Source organism: Neomonachus schauinslandi, chromosome 10 (assembly GCF_002201575.2).
Source record: "Neomonachus schauinslandi chromosome 10, ASM220157v2, whole genome shotgun sequence".
Classification (NCBI taxonomy): domain Eukaryota; kingdom Metazoa; phylum Chordata; class Mammalia; order Carnivora; family Phocidae; genus Neomonachus; species Neomonachus schauinslandi.
Genome location: NC_058412.1, coordinates 69425429 through 69439261, shown reverse-complemented (window position 1 = coordinate 69439261; position 13833 = coordinate 69425429). Strand labels below are relative to the sequence as shown.

At 36.2% G+C, this 13833-nt stretch overlaps 1 protein-coding gene across 1 annotated transcript in view; it reads right to left on the bottom strand.

Moving 5' to 3' along the window:
- The window catches only part of NRXN1 (neurexin 1), a 1112161-nt gene that overhangs the window by 290869 nt on the left and 807459 nt on the right, over positions 1–13833 (bottom strand). The window contains 1 exon segment of the mRNA XM_021701263.1: positions 12147–12328. Coding sequence (XP_021556938.1) covers positions 12147–12328 — 182 coding nt within the window.

The window sequence follows — 13833 nt, the reverse complement described above, 5'->3', positions numbered from 1 at the left end:
AAGGCTAGAATTTACAACCCATTTCCAAATGTGAAATTTCTCTGCAATGCCTGTCCTTTAAAGAACAAATGAACAAAAGTTCTGAAACCTACATGGCAGGCTGCCTGACCCCACTTCACATATAACTGCTAAAATTTCAGCCCCATTTCTCTGCGGATGCTCTGTGGGAAACGCAGCCTCCAAAGCCTGGCTTTTACTGCTAATTAACAATAATGAACAGGATGACATACTTTTGCTTTGAAGACTTCTGTCAGGAAGATGTCCAATCAGCAAGAAATGCAAGCAATAGATAATATATTCCCTATCTCCCCCCCCCTCATTTACCTGCTGAGATACACAGAGACTCTACTCAAAAAAAAAAAAAAAAAGTAGGACAAGCTGTCTAGGCTTTAGGCATTAGCTTTAGAACCCGGGAAAAGGCTGGAAGCTGCTACTCCCGCCAGCTTCCAGAGTATTGCAGGTTATTTTTAGATTCATCTCCACGGAAGACGAATAGTCTTGTGGCAGTATTAGTTTAGCCCGACATTTAGGTGCGACTCAAAAAATAGCAACAACACCTATTAATTCCACCCATTAAAGGAGTTTTAATACCAAATATCATGTGTTCTGCCATGGTACTGTTATTTAGGGAATTCTTGTTGAAGGACACAGAAGTTCCACCTTGTGCCCATGCTTAAGGAATCTCACAATGCAATGCACAGTAAAGACTCAGTGCCTTAGGATCAGTAAATTGGTTTGCATGATCATTTGAAAAAGTACCTGAGTTAGCCTGAAACTTCCTTCGCACAAAAGAAAAACGGGGCTTTGAAGTCAGAACTGGCTATGTGATTTGGGTCAATTATTTAAAAATGCAGTTTGCTCATCTGTAAAATTGAGATAATAATTCATACCTCAATAGGTTAGTGTGAATATTAAATAATTTTTATGCAAAGTGTTTAGTGTTCGGTCCACTGCAAGCATTCAATACATGCTAAATAGTATTGTTTAGTTGTTGTTCTTACTAAGCAAATGAACAGGGTAAGCATGATTTCAGAGGGAAATTTTAACCCTACTTAAGATAATTACAGTACCTACAAACATTTAATATATATTAATTAAAATCATTTTTAAAAGCTCGTTTAACAAATAATCAATTTCACCTCCATCATTTAAGCACATGTCAGAGGTTAGCACAGCAGGAGGGAAAAAAAAGAGGATGGTCAGATTGCCAGAATAGTGAAGGTTGATTACCCTCCACACCATAATCAACTAAAGTTGATTACCACTGAGGGCTGGCTTGCTAGCTTTCTCTCTGTCTCTTTCTCTTCTTCTCTTTCTTTCTCTCTTTTTCTCCAGTTGGATTCATCTCTTCTCATCAAGTCAGAATGCAGGGAAATGTATCAGAGACGTTTTTATATAAATACCCAAAATAATACAGACAGCAGATAAAAGGCACGCCTAGACTAAATCTCAGAGAAGTGACTACCTATTTGGAATATTTGAACCTGAAAGTGGCGCTGGTCAACGATCTAAGACGAAAGACGTTCTTCCTTCCCTCAGAGAATACCATGTGGATAATGAGACCATTTTGTGATAGGCCTCAGCACGTGGGCCTCTGCCTGGAGTGTGTAAGCCTCCACGGGTTGTAAATGGGGAGTCCCAGGACAGTGTCACATGCTTTCACCATTATCCTTTGGGAGTCTACTTCATACTGTGCTCCAAGGGGAGCACTCCTCTTGTGAGGTCGTGCACTTCAGTGGAAAACTACCGGCCGGGGGGGGGGGGGGGGGGAGCGGGGAACGAGATGGGGAGGCCACAAGCCAAAAAGAAAGGCTCCACTCACTCACACATACACATGGTTTCATCAATAAATATTATTAACATGTATTAATAAGCACTGTACTAGTGTCAAAATACAGAGATATAAAGATATATAATATATTGTCAGTGACCTTGAAGAGTTCACAACTTAATGAGCTGGAAGGACACAGAAGGAAAGAGCTGCGAGTTGGTCAGTAATACAAGAGCATTAAAAACAAAGTGCTATGGTAGTACCAAGAAGGACATGATTAGTTTTGCCCTAGGGGACCAAGGAAAGCGTCACATATAAATGCAATATATGATCCAGACAAATAAAATATGCACCAGACTAGGAAGGAGAGGAGGGCAGGTAGGAGTGGGAGGAAGTAGGAATACTTCGGAGAGAGAAGCAAGCATGAACAAAAGCTCTCTGGAAGTCTATGTTTGCTGACCGTCATTTCACTACCGGTACAGATTTTTTTTGAAAATCGCGTTTCTCTGCCTTTAAAAATATGTATGCCCCACCTTTACAAGTCAGACTAATTACAAAAGCTGGCTAGCTAATTACAAAATGGTTGAAGCAATTAGTCAACCAGGTAACTTTCTATGCATTTATTTAAACTAGAAGATGGTTTATGTAGCTGGTATCTGGAATGCTCAGTAATTCATGTGATGTGTGGTATGCTAAGAGCTAAAGTTGTCTGACTTTATAAAACTGGATTCAGCAGAGTCATTGGGTGTAACCTGAGGAGAGACTGCTTCCTGTATTCCTCCTCCCTGCCCCCCCACACGGAAGGCCCAGGAGTCAGACTGTCTGAGTTCAAATTTTGGCTTTACTCACCAGCTGTCTGGTGCCTTCTTTCCTTGTTAACCTAATGAGGACAATGGTTTTTCCTCATAGGGTTTTTCTAAATATTGGATGGGATAACATATGTAAACTTAGATTAGTTATGAGATTATTAATTGCTTTTTATCAAAAGCATGTTAAAGAGGGCTTCATAGAGTTTAAAAACCTTTAATTGTGCCTTTATGACGTGAAGGTTTGAAAAACCAGCCTATGTCTGTATTCTGTGGCTAATGTATCACAAGATGAGATTTATTTATTAAATTCTAAGCTACTTAACGGCAAAGCCAGGCCTCACTTTACTCTGTATTTCCAGTGCCTTGAAAGGTGCTTGTGGGGAAAAATAAAATAGAAAGGTTTATTAAATGCATGAATTAAAGAAAGAATATGTGTGAGTTGCAGTGGAAGTAGCCATGTCAGGAGCTGGAAAATAAGCCCAGATTGTAAGTACTCACTGAGGCCAGCTGAGGAGTTTGTCTTTTGAGCTATTTGTACTATAGATCAGTAGTTCCCCAACAGAACCAGTTAAGGTGTGGTTCACCAGACACTTGCCTCAAGATACCAATCTATAAAGATGCAACAAATATATTGGAAATATGCTAGTAGTTAGCTCACATTTGCATCTGTAACTCACCCCAAAGAAGTTAAATATAAACTGATTGCTCCTGAAGGAGATAATGCCCTTGACCGGAGCAGCACTGACCTATTGCCCTAGAACATTTTCAGAATGCACACATGCAGTTTAAATTGGCAGAATTTGTAGAACCAAAAGATTATTTCAACTTTTTTTTTTTTTTTTTTTTTTTTTTTTGTCATTTGCTAAATTCCAAGCTTAAGCTGGGCTCTGGGAATACAAAGCTGCACAAAATAGATCAAAGTCCTTGCTCTCTTGATGCTTACTGCTGCTCAGTATCTCACTGTCCAACACGAATGAAGAATGGGCCATTGGAACTTAATCACTTTACTCTGATCCAAAATTTTACACGGGTCACAAAATTGCTAACAAAAACAGGGGAGAGTACAAAGACTACAAAAAAATAGTAAAAGGTATTTTGCCAATTTTTTTTCCAGACAATTGACTGTGTCTGTATACACAATTTTGATAAACGGAAACAACACTTCCTAGTGAAAAAAAGCAGGGAGGGGGCGCCTGGGTGGCCCAGTCGGTTAAGCATTTGCCTTTGACTCAGGTCATTATTCCAGGGTCATCGGGCTCCCTGCTCAGCAGGGTATCTGCATCTCCCTCTCCCTCTGCCTCTCTCCCCACTCACGCTCTCTCTAAAATAAATAAATAAAATCTTTTAAAAAAGGGGAGGGGAACAAGGAGAGTCAGGCACAGATCCCAGCACTCTACCCATGACTGACTGTACCCTTTCCCTCCCTGTTCTGTGAGACTGTGTCTCAACTTCTTACCTGCTGCAAGACTGGTCAGGGATGAGCACAGATTCCCTGTTCAGTCTACCAATTTGAAACTCCTCCATAATATTATGGAAACATTTCTGGAATTTGGTGAGAAACAGATTAGTCAGAAGAGTAAGCATGCAAGAGATGTCAGGTTTTAATCTGTGATTGTGAGATGGGCATATGGTTGGGAGATGGCGACTTCAGTTTTTTCAGTTTGAGGTGTCCATGAGACATCCAGCTGGAAATGCTGAGTATAGCGATCAAAAGGGAAGTGAGGACTGAAGATGTGTATTTGGGAGTGAGCAGTCTACATTTCCTAGCTAACATTCAGAGTAGAATTTTAAGAATATTAAGATCGACTTATTTTCATAGACCAAAATGCCCTAAGAGCCCATTAAATTTTAATCTTTCACCAAAGAGCTTTTCTGGTCTGCCAATCTTGTATTTCTACTCTTCGTTGGGCAGGAAGGTTCAGGAGGAAGTGTTTTTCTTGATAGGAAGAGCCCACCATGAAAGCGTCTTCTTGGAAGCGTAATAATGGCAGAATGTTCTTCCAGGGCTGTGTTTGTCGGCAGAAAGTTAAACAGCTAGTCCTCTTGGTCTCCAGGAGGGTACAGTCCTCCTCTGTCTTGACCTAAGACTCTTGAGGTCCAGCATACTACCTCCCAAAACTCCTAAGGACAACATAAATTGGATTTCACAGCTCTGAAAGTATTTGTTTTCATCAAAATAACTTTCTTAAGCCCAGTGAATATTATCTCCAGTTCTTTCCTCCTGATTTAAAAAATAGATTATTTATGCCTACTATTAACCTGAGTGTCCCCTAGGTATATTCACCTAGGTCATTTCCTTCCTTTGTTGAAATGAGCTGTTTGTGTCTACAGTGGCCCAACATCAGGACTCCATTCCCATAGTCTCATTTTCATCTTGTTTCCTGATCTGTGGCAGACATGTTTGCTATGCTGCTTGCATTTTTAAACTATTACTTTCATGCATTTTGCTTATGGCTTTCAGTGTTTTTTGGCAATAAAGGGAGTTTTCCTGATCAGTGTACGAATGACTTCTAATTCAGGATGCATTCCCTAAACTAGTTCTTAACCCTCAAGCAATGTCTTCATTACTCTTTTTCCTTCAATCTATATTGTGTTTAGACTTCTGTAAAGCCAGAATCCTTAATAACTTGTTTTCATATGCTTTCATTGCTGTTTATAATTTCTTCCTCAGACATGTGGGCTGTCTGGATCATAAGAATAAACATATCAGATATGTTCTGAGCATGGGAGATCTTAACCATGTCTTCTCCTGGGAATCTCTTAATAACTAGCTCAACTTCTCCTGAATTCCTAAGCTCATATAAGATTATAAATGCTTTCTGTTTTAAGCTACTAAATTGTGGGTAAATTTATTACACAGAAATAGATAACTAATACAGTATGAACTTCATCAAAGGTGATCAATAATGATGTGCTGAATGAACCAAAAGAGATGTTATTTGAAAATAGGCTTTGAAAAATAGCTACAGAAGAAATGGAAGTAATGCCAGTAGTTAGAAAGGATTCAACTAGAGGTCTCTCGTTCTGGCAGCTTGGCATAAGAAAAGATGACTTGCTATGGCAACTTGTCAGGGCCTAACTGAGAATGGATTTGACGCTATTTTGTAAAATAGTTTGAGGTCCACCACAAAGTAATGGGTCAAGAAGAGGAGTGATCATTGGTCGGAGCAGAAACTATGCATAAGATTTTCTCTACCCTCGTAATGCCTCGGGCATTGTTTCAACAGTTCTTCCAAGGAGATTCCAGAACCCTAGACTTCTTCCTGCTAGCTCAGGAGGCTACAAGATCCCAGGGACAACCCTGAAAACACCCAACATTGAAACAGAGAAGCCTATGACTGAGCAGAATCCAGATAGTGAGACAGAAATGAGAAGAAACTATCTGGACAGAATTAGATATAGAGAAATGACAAGAAGTTCATTTAAAAAAGAAATGGATTAACAGGGGCGTCTGGGTAGCTCAGTCAGTTAAGTGTCTTGATTTCGGCTCAGGTCATGATCTCAGGGCATGGAACCTGCTTAAGATTCTCTCTCTCCCTCTGCCTTTCCCCTTACACACACACTCTCTCTCTCTCTCTAAAATAAATAAATAAATAAGTAAAATTTAAATTTTTTTAAAAATTAAAAAATGGATTAATAAATTTCACTGGGGTAGAAAGCTAAGTATAGAATTATGGGAAAATGGACCTGAAAATGAAAATTAAGATCAGAATGTTGAGGACATTAAATATTAAGCATAGACTGTGACTTTACCTGTATATAGTTGGGAGGCATCAGTGTGTTTAATAGAGAAATCAGTGCATCAAAGAAACATTTTAGCAAATTAACCTGATATAAGTATATAAAATGGCCTGGAAGTTATTCAGAATAGAGACAGGAAAATAAGTCTAATTGATAAGTGCATGGACTGAGGAGGTGTGTGCAGAGATAGTTGTTCTGGTTCTCTTATTAAATCTCACAGCAATAGAATTTCAAAGAAGGAAATAATTCTAGAAATCTAGAAATCAAATTCAGAGAGTTACTGATGCACCAAAGGTAAGAACCAGTAAATCAGAAAATGAGAGATTGAATTTGCTTTGCAAGAGGAAAGGAGAAGAGAAGTAGTCTGTATTGATGCACTTGACCACACCCGTCTCCAAAATAGAGACTGTTTTAAAATATTGGGATAGCACTTAATCCAACATAACTATGACCATCACTTCTCCCATTTTCCCCAAAAATAACCTACATCCTTCATACCTTAGAAGCTTGAACAAGAATTTTACAACACATAGTAAAATGACATCATTTTATTCTTTCTTTCAAAATACTAGCCAAAAAAGCCACATGTTCTTTAATTCATGTAAGAACCAGGAAAACAAAACCAAATAAAATATCTACTGATATGATTAACAGGGTCAAATTTAAATATTATATGACAAAGTGAAAACTCTCAAAATAGGTGAATCTGTTGGTTAGAAAAAAAATTTCAGATGGAACATAATTTAAACTCATGAAGGACTAATTGGATTTTATCTTATTGATAGAGGTATGCACTCGTATATAATTACTGACTTTAAAATGTTTTCAAATTTAGTTTTAATAAAGCCGTATTATAAAGTATAAAACATTAAATGATATTTATTTATTAAACAGAAAATATTAAAGCAATATAAAATGTAGAGATGCAGAGAAAGATGAGAAAGTGTTGACTTGTCACTGATAGCGATAAGTTATTTTGGGACAAGTCATATTTTAACTCTAAATATATTATGCTTCTAGTCTATACTAAAACCACTGATCAAAAGGTGTATTTCTAAATCAAAATCAATTAAGAGCTGGGTTTCAAAAATAAGGCTTCTGACCTAGGAAAGCACAAAGAAGAAACACTTAAGGCAAATATGTACAACAATTCACTAATCAAATTTGTAATGCTCTTTCATGCTCCCAAGATGAAAGAATTTCAAAGAACACTTCCCTCATCCTCTCCCACCACCCTCCACACATTTCCTCTGGTCAGAACTGATGCACACGTTAATATTCATGGCAGTGAATGAGCACATTTGCACTGGCTTTCTTCTGTAAATCAAAGAGGGGTTAAGTAATCTCTAATTAATGTTGCCAGACTGATGTATACGCGATGCTTTCTCTAGAGTGGCAACACTAGTAACATTTCTAGATATATCTTATAAATTGATTTTTAAAATAAACTAGATTTTTTTTTTTTGCTTATTGCTTCTAAGAATTTTTTTACTCAATATTGATTAAATAATCTTCAACATGACTAATTTAAATATGTATAACACCCTACAGCTTAGAAGTCACTTCTTTATATTCTTTATCTTAAAAAGCTATCATCTATTTATATTCTTACGAATATACAGATAAGAAAGTTAAAACTGCAAGAGGAAGAAATGGAGATGAACCCAGATAGAGTCATTTTGGGACAAAGTATGTTTACCATAAATAATCTGAGCTACCTGGTGATCAGGATCCCATTTGACTCATTCATTCATTCATCCAACAAATACTTATTGAGATAACTATTAAGTGGTAAGCTCATTTATTTTTGTATCCATAGAGCTTAACATAGGCCTGGGCCATACTAGTTGCTCAGAAAATCTTTCTGGAAAGTCTTCAAGCATGTACTGAAATGAACATTGAAAAGCCACATTCTATATTATGTTATGTTTCTTATTAATCATCATTATTATCAAATTATGTTCTCTGCCATTAGACAGTTTATCTCTATTGGAAAATAATGGGCAGATATGAAATGACTGGAGAACAATTCATGACAAAGGTAAGTTACAATAAATGAGATAATTACTAAAGAGAGATAATCATTCATACAACAAAAATTCCCACCACACACTTCCTTAATTTAAACCATCAACTACTATAATTAATTCTCACTTGAAAATTCAGACATCAATAAAAATATGCAACCTTTCAATAATATAGCTACTGCCTATCAAGTGCTACATTTTTTCTATGTTACAAACAAGTCTTAAAGACTTTCTCAGATACATAGAAACTAAACTGCATCTGTGACTTCACATTAACTAATGAAAAGCTGACTGCCTATTCTTCGCCTAAGCCATCATATTTTCAATATATAATCCAATAATTCATTTTTTACTTCAGAAAATATTTGAGTACCTGTATTCTAGGCTCTACGCTAATTAATTGCTCCTCACTTCATGTGTTTATCTTGCCCTCATCCCTCCTAACACCTCACAAATTTCAATAGCAACATCATATGGCTTTGAGGTTAACAGTAGTAGCATTAATATTAATATAATTTTAAAAATCTATAAAAACTAGGCCACCTGAATAAAAAACCATTTTGTTGCAAGTTATTATAGTTTAAAGGTACAATTAATCAAAATTAAAATATGATTATATTTTCAAGTAAAAATCAAACATGATCATTCTGATAAAAAGGGATGATGTCAAATATTAACATCTTCATCAAAATTATGTGCCAATCATATTTTAAAACTTATCTAACTGAAATGGCATAGTACATTTCAGCAAGACCATAGCACCTTTTGAGGAGTACAACCAACTTACTGGTTAATTTACTAATTAAGGGTAGAAATACAATTCTTAAAGATTAGTACAATTTATATTTGGCTGACCTTGAGGGTTTACAGAAGTTTTTCTGGAGTTCAATGGATAATAATAACTAACTTTTACAGATAAAACGTATCATGTATGGTATTAGGTTAATTTTTAAATCAGGTACATTCATAAGCCAAAATCAAACAATACTAATAAACAAACTACAAATCTTGTTTTCCTTTCAAATTTCCATTTTTGAAAGAAGCAGAAGAAATGACTTGAGGGAAATTGGCATAGACTGAAGGGTACCTAAATAATTTGGTAAAATAGGGTCTGAATATTCTCAAATTTAAGTATTATTATTAAGAATACTTCTATCACCCGTTGTTAACGACTTTGGTCCCTAGACACTTCATTCCCCTTCTCTTTTCTTCCTCCCCTTCTTTTATACTCCCACCCTCCTTCTTTTTCTCCCTCCCTCCCTTCCTCCCCTCCCCTAGCCTTTTTAAATTTCTATCTCCTCTTCCTCTTCCTCTTCCCAGTACCCAACATTATAGGAGTTACATTAGTAAACTTCAATAATGTAAAATACAAAACAAAACAAAACAACCCTGGTCTTGTGTTTATTTGGTTTGTATGTTGAAACATGGAAAGAAGTGAACTTGTCTCCATATAAGCGACTTGCTGAGTCATTAACAGCTGATCACCACTTGTTGGCAATGAGAGAAAAGGGAGGGAGATAAGTTTTAGTTGGCCAGATTTGAACTAAGACAGATGCTAGTAATGGAGACAGGAGGCATAAGGATGACCAACAAGGGTAAGGTTCAGTAAGCCCAGGGAACCAATATACATTTTCTATTTCCCAGTCAAGGACTGGCTCTCAGATCAAGTGAAAGTCTGAAGATAGCAAATCCAAGAGGGAGAAGGTATTGAGACAAAGACTGAACCTAAAGTGAATAGGTAGGCAAACCAACGAGGAGATTCAGAAAGAAGGAGGCCCTCAGAGGACAGCTGTCAGAAATCCACAGCAAGTAAAGGAGTTGTGGAAGGTACTGGGCTGTTATGGACACCTAGAAAGTCAATCCATTACGTATGGAGGGACTCTTAAGCCCACATTTGATCAAAATTGGAAAAAAAAATACCCATTCTTGTAGACTAAAACCCTCTGACCATAAAACAAACAACAGTGGTTTGAGTAATTCAATAACATAGCCCCTTACGATTTGAGAGTGATCATTGTAGAACCTTTTCTCAGGGTAAATGTGTAATTGGTGATGGATCAATAAGTAATTTCTTTCAGGAGGGAAAGCTCTTGTTTTCTTATTTCTTTTTTCTTTTCTTTTCTTTTTTTTTTTTTTTTGAAGTAGCAAGGCTCTTAAATCAGAATGGAGCAAATACCTTTAGAAAGTTGAGATTACTCTAAACAGCAAGATTCCTTGCTGCGCTAGTTAAGCTTATCTCAACTGATCATTTATTTATGATGCCATAAAAATCCAGATGCTTTCGATTTTGATTGTTAGATATTTGCTGAAAGGCAGTTGAAATTACTTTCCCAGGGTTCCCATTTGACAACTGCATTTTGAATTGAAAATTTATGACGGTTCGATAATGGTCGTGCTAAGGTGTTTTCTTGTTTTTGTTTTTTTTTTTGTTTTTCCCTTTTTTTCTAAGATTAGCAATGAATTCAGCTCTTGTGGTCAGTGTAAACCCCTACTCAGCTAAATGGAAATTCTAGAAGTCTAATGGAAAACTAAGATTAAGAAAATAAATGAATAAAATTTTGAAAATTAAGACCCTGCAAAAGTCTGTGATCATGTATTTTGGTGTTTGATCGTTTTCCTAATCATTTTAGGATGAAGGCCTGAAGGCCAGTTTCTAGGAGAAAAGAACATGCTGACCTAATCAAATTGTCTTCTGAGGCATGGGTGCTGGTAAAGGGAGAACGTATAGGGATAGACAAAAGCAAAATGAAACAAATTTACATAAACACATGAGACAGAAAAGATAAACTATACCTCAAGGATAAAAAGGGAAATGGAGAGATTATATACTTTTGAAACCTTCCAGAAATTACAGATATTCAATTAAGAACTATGATGACAAGAACCCATTAGAGTTATTGAATATGTGACACTTCCCTATGGTTGTTACTTTTATATATCAGTAAAATATTAATATCGCTTAACAATGAGAGACCCCATGTACTTCTGTGCAAATATTGCTATAAAATGAGATAAAGAATTACAACTATACAAATTAGTAACTCTTTGAATGCAGAGATATAGGGCAGAGTCTCCAAGCTATAGTCAGTTATGGCAACTTTAAAAGGTTAAAAAAAAAGTTTTTTGGGTTTTTTTTTTTTGCCATCTATGATATGCTGACTAAGTTCTTATAGTAGGCTTAGAGCTTGAGGAAAAAGGAAGCATCCCAGGATATAAATGCTGAGTCCATTTTATTTTCTTCATACTTATGTATCAAAATGAGTATAAGACAGCATAGAAACAATCTTTTTGCCATTTTCTTTTCTACCCCTAATTACCCTTGAAGTTCCCTGTTCTCCCATCCATTGCATGTTAACTTTAGACAATTGTTTTCTAAGTGAAGAGAGAAATAAGGACACTGGGTTCAGATCTTTTGATGTTACCAGTATTACAACCTCATGCTTCTAGTCAGATGGAAGAGTATCAACTAGGCAATAACTCAGCTTATTACTTTAGCAAGTCTGCCTAAAGTCACTAAAAACATACCAAAATAAATCTTTCTTCTAAACAGAGAATTGAGAGGAATCCACCCTTACCAACCAAAAAATATATTTTCTATTGTAAAGAACATTTTTTAGCAACAGCAGTTGGACTAAGGTTTTATTACTTCTTAAGTGTATCTCTATTTTCTGTACCCAAGTGCTGGTTGCTGGGGAGGAGAAACTTCCAAAAGGCAGAATTATAAGTTACTTATGATAATATTAAAAAAAAAACTAACAGTAAAAAATAAAAGCTGAATCTTATTTTTAAAGTACTTACTATATGCAGCTCTAGGTAGTCACCCAGGCCAGAAGAACTGTCCACTCGTACCAATACAGCTTCTTTTTGCACAGTGCTAAACCCTATGGCCAGTCTGTCTGCTCGTGTACTTGGCCGGTCATTAGGAGGCCACTTATACGTGATTTGTCCACCACCTTTGCTAAAGATATATGTCGTCCCAGCTGGAAAACAAAAACCAAAACCAATTAGTCCAAATACATCTGGTACACAACTTTCCTGTATTTGTTACATTGACTTATCAGTAAATGATTAAATTTACAGTATGGCAAAAATGAAAAACAAACATGAAACTATGGCAAAAACAGTGAGCAAATCACAGATTTTAATCAAACAGGCTCAAGAAAAAGAACAGAGGATTTTTAGAAGAAATATCAGGCAGCTCAGTTTTTAATATACTCATTAAACCTACCAGCAGGTGTTTCAGAACAAATGGGGGATTACTACTTTTTCCACTGAGTTGGACAAGCATGGAATCTTATAGGGTTTTATTTCTCCCTGCCAGTTTTTAAGAAATAGTTTAGTAGGAAACACTGACTTTGGCTGCTTCCAAATGGAGCAGAAACATGTATCAACTTGTTTTTGAAACAAGAGTTACATGTGCATGCGACAGGGTCATACAGCACAGTGAAGCAAATCACAAATACACTACGAATCAACTTTTCTAGGGAAAGGGTGTATTCACCTAGATGATAACTAATGGATAAATAGTCATAAACCCCAGGAGTCATGTCAGATAATAGATCTCATCAACAAAAGTGAGATCTTACTTAACAAGCAGTATCTAGTAGCTGTCAAGCTATCCAGGATCACAAAAAGACCCTTTTTTTTTTTTCCTGAAAGTGAATGCTAGTCTTACAGTACTAAGAATATCATAGCCTCAGTTGGTGAGTGTTCAAATTTTACTATATGGTGTTGATGTCAGTAAACTATCCATCTTACTTTAAAAAGAGTTTTCTCTCAAACAAGTTTACTAAGCATCCAATGCACTGAAGTCCTATCTCATTGCACCACAACAAAATCTATCTCACTGAATGCAATAAAATGGTATTTTTAAGTCAGAACATTTGGAAGAGATGTGCAAATATATATGTATATATATGGAGAGAAAGAGGAGAAAAGACCTTTCTTCACACTAAAAGGACCACAGAAATACTTGCAAAGTTATCCCAGGAATGGATGTCATTAGGGTGTAATTTATAGAGGGTAATATAGCCTTCCAATAACAAAGGATGCCAATATATATTTATTGTGTTCCCACTATGTGCCAAACATGGTAAGGAAAGTGGGAAGAGTAAATATTAAAATTTAGGCAACAAAGCATCTTGTGTTTATAGAAAAATAGCTTCTACCAAGAGTAAGGCTTATATGTAAAAGGAGTGTGTACAGCAGGATGTTTTTAAGATTTCTACACATTAAATTTTTACCATTACCAAATTTACAAATTGAATGAAGTTGACTTAATGTCATGTTTGAGTATATTTAATTAAATACCTGATAATATTTTGTTTTCTCTTTTTGTATTTTGGAGCCAAATGCCCTTTGTTGTCTGTCTGAAACATTTCCAAAGGCCTTTCAGAAACTCCCAAGCCCTCTGCAATATACCTCCTGCCTGACTGGTTCAGAAAGCCTTGGTATGTAGACATGACAACAGAAACATGTCAGGATA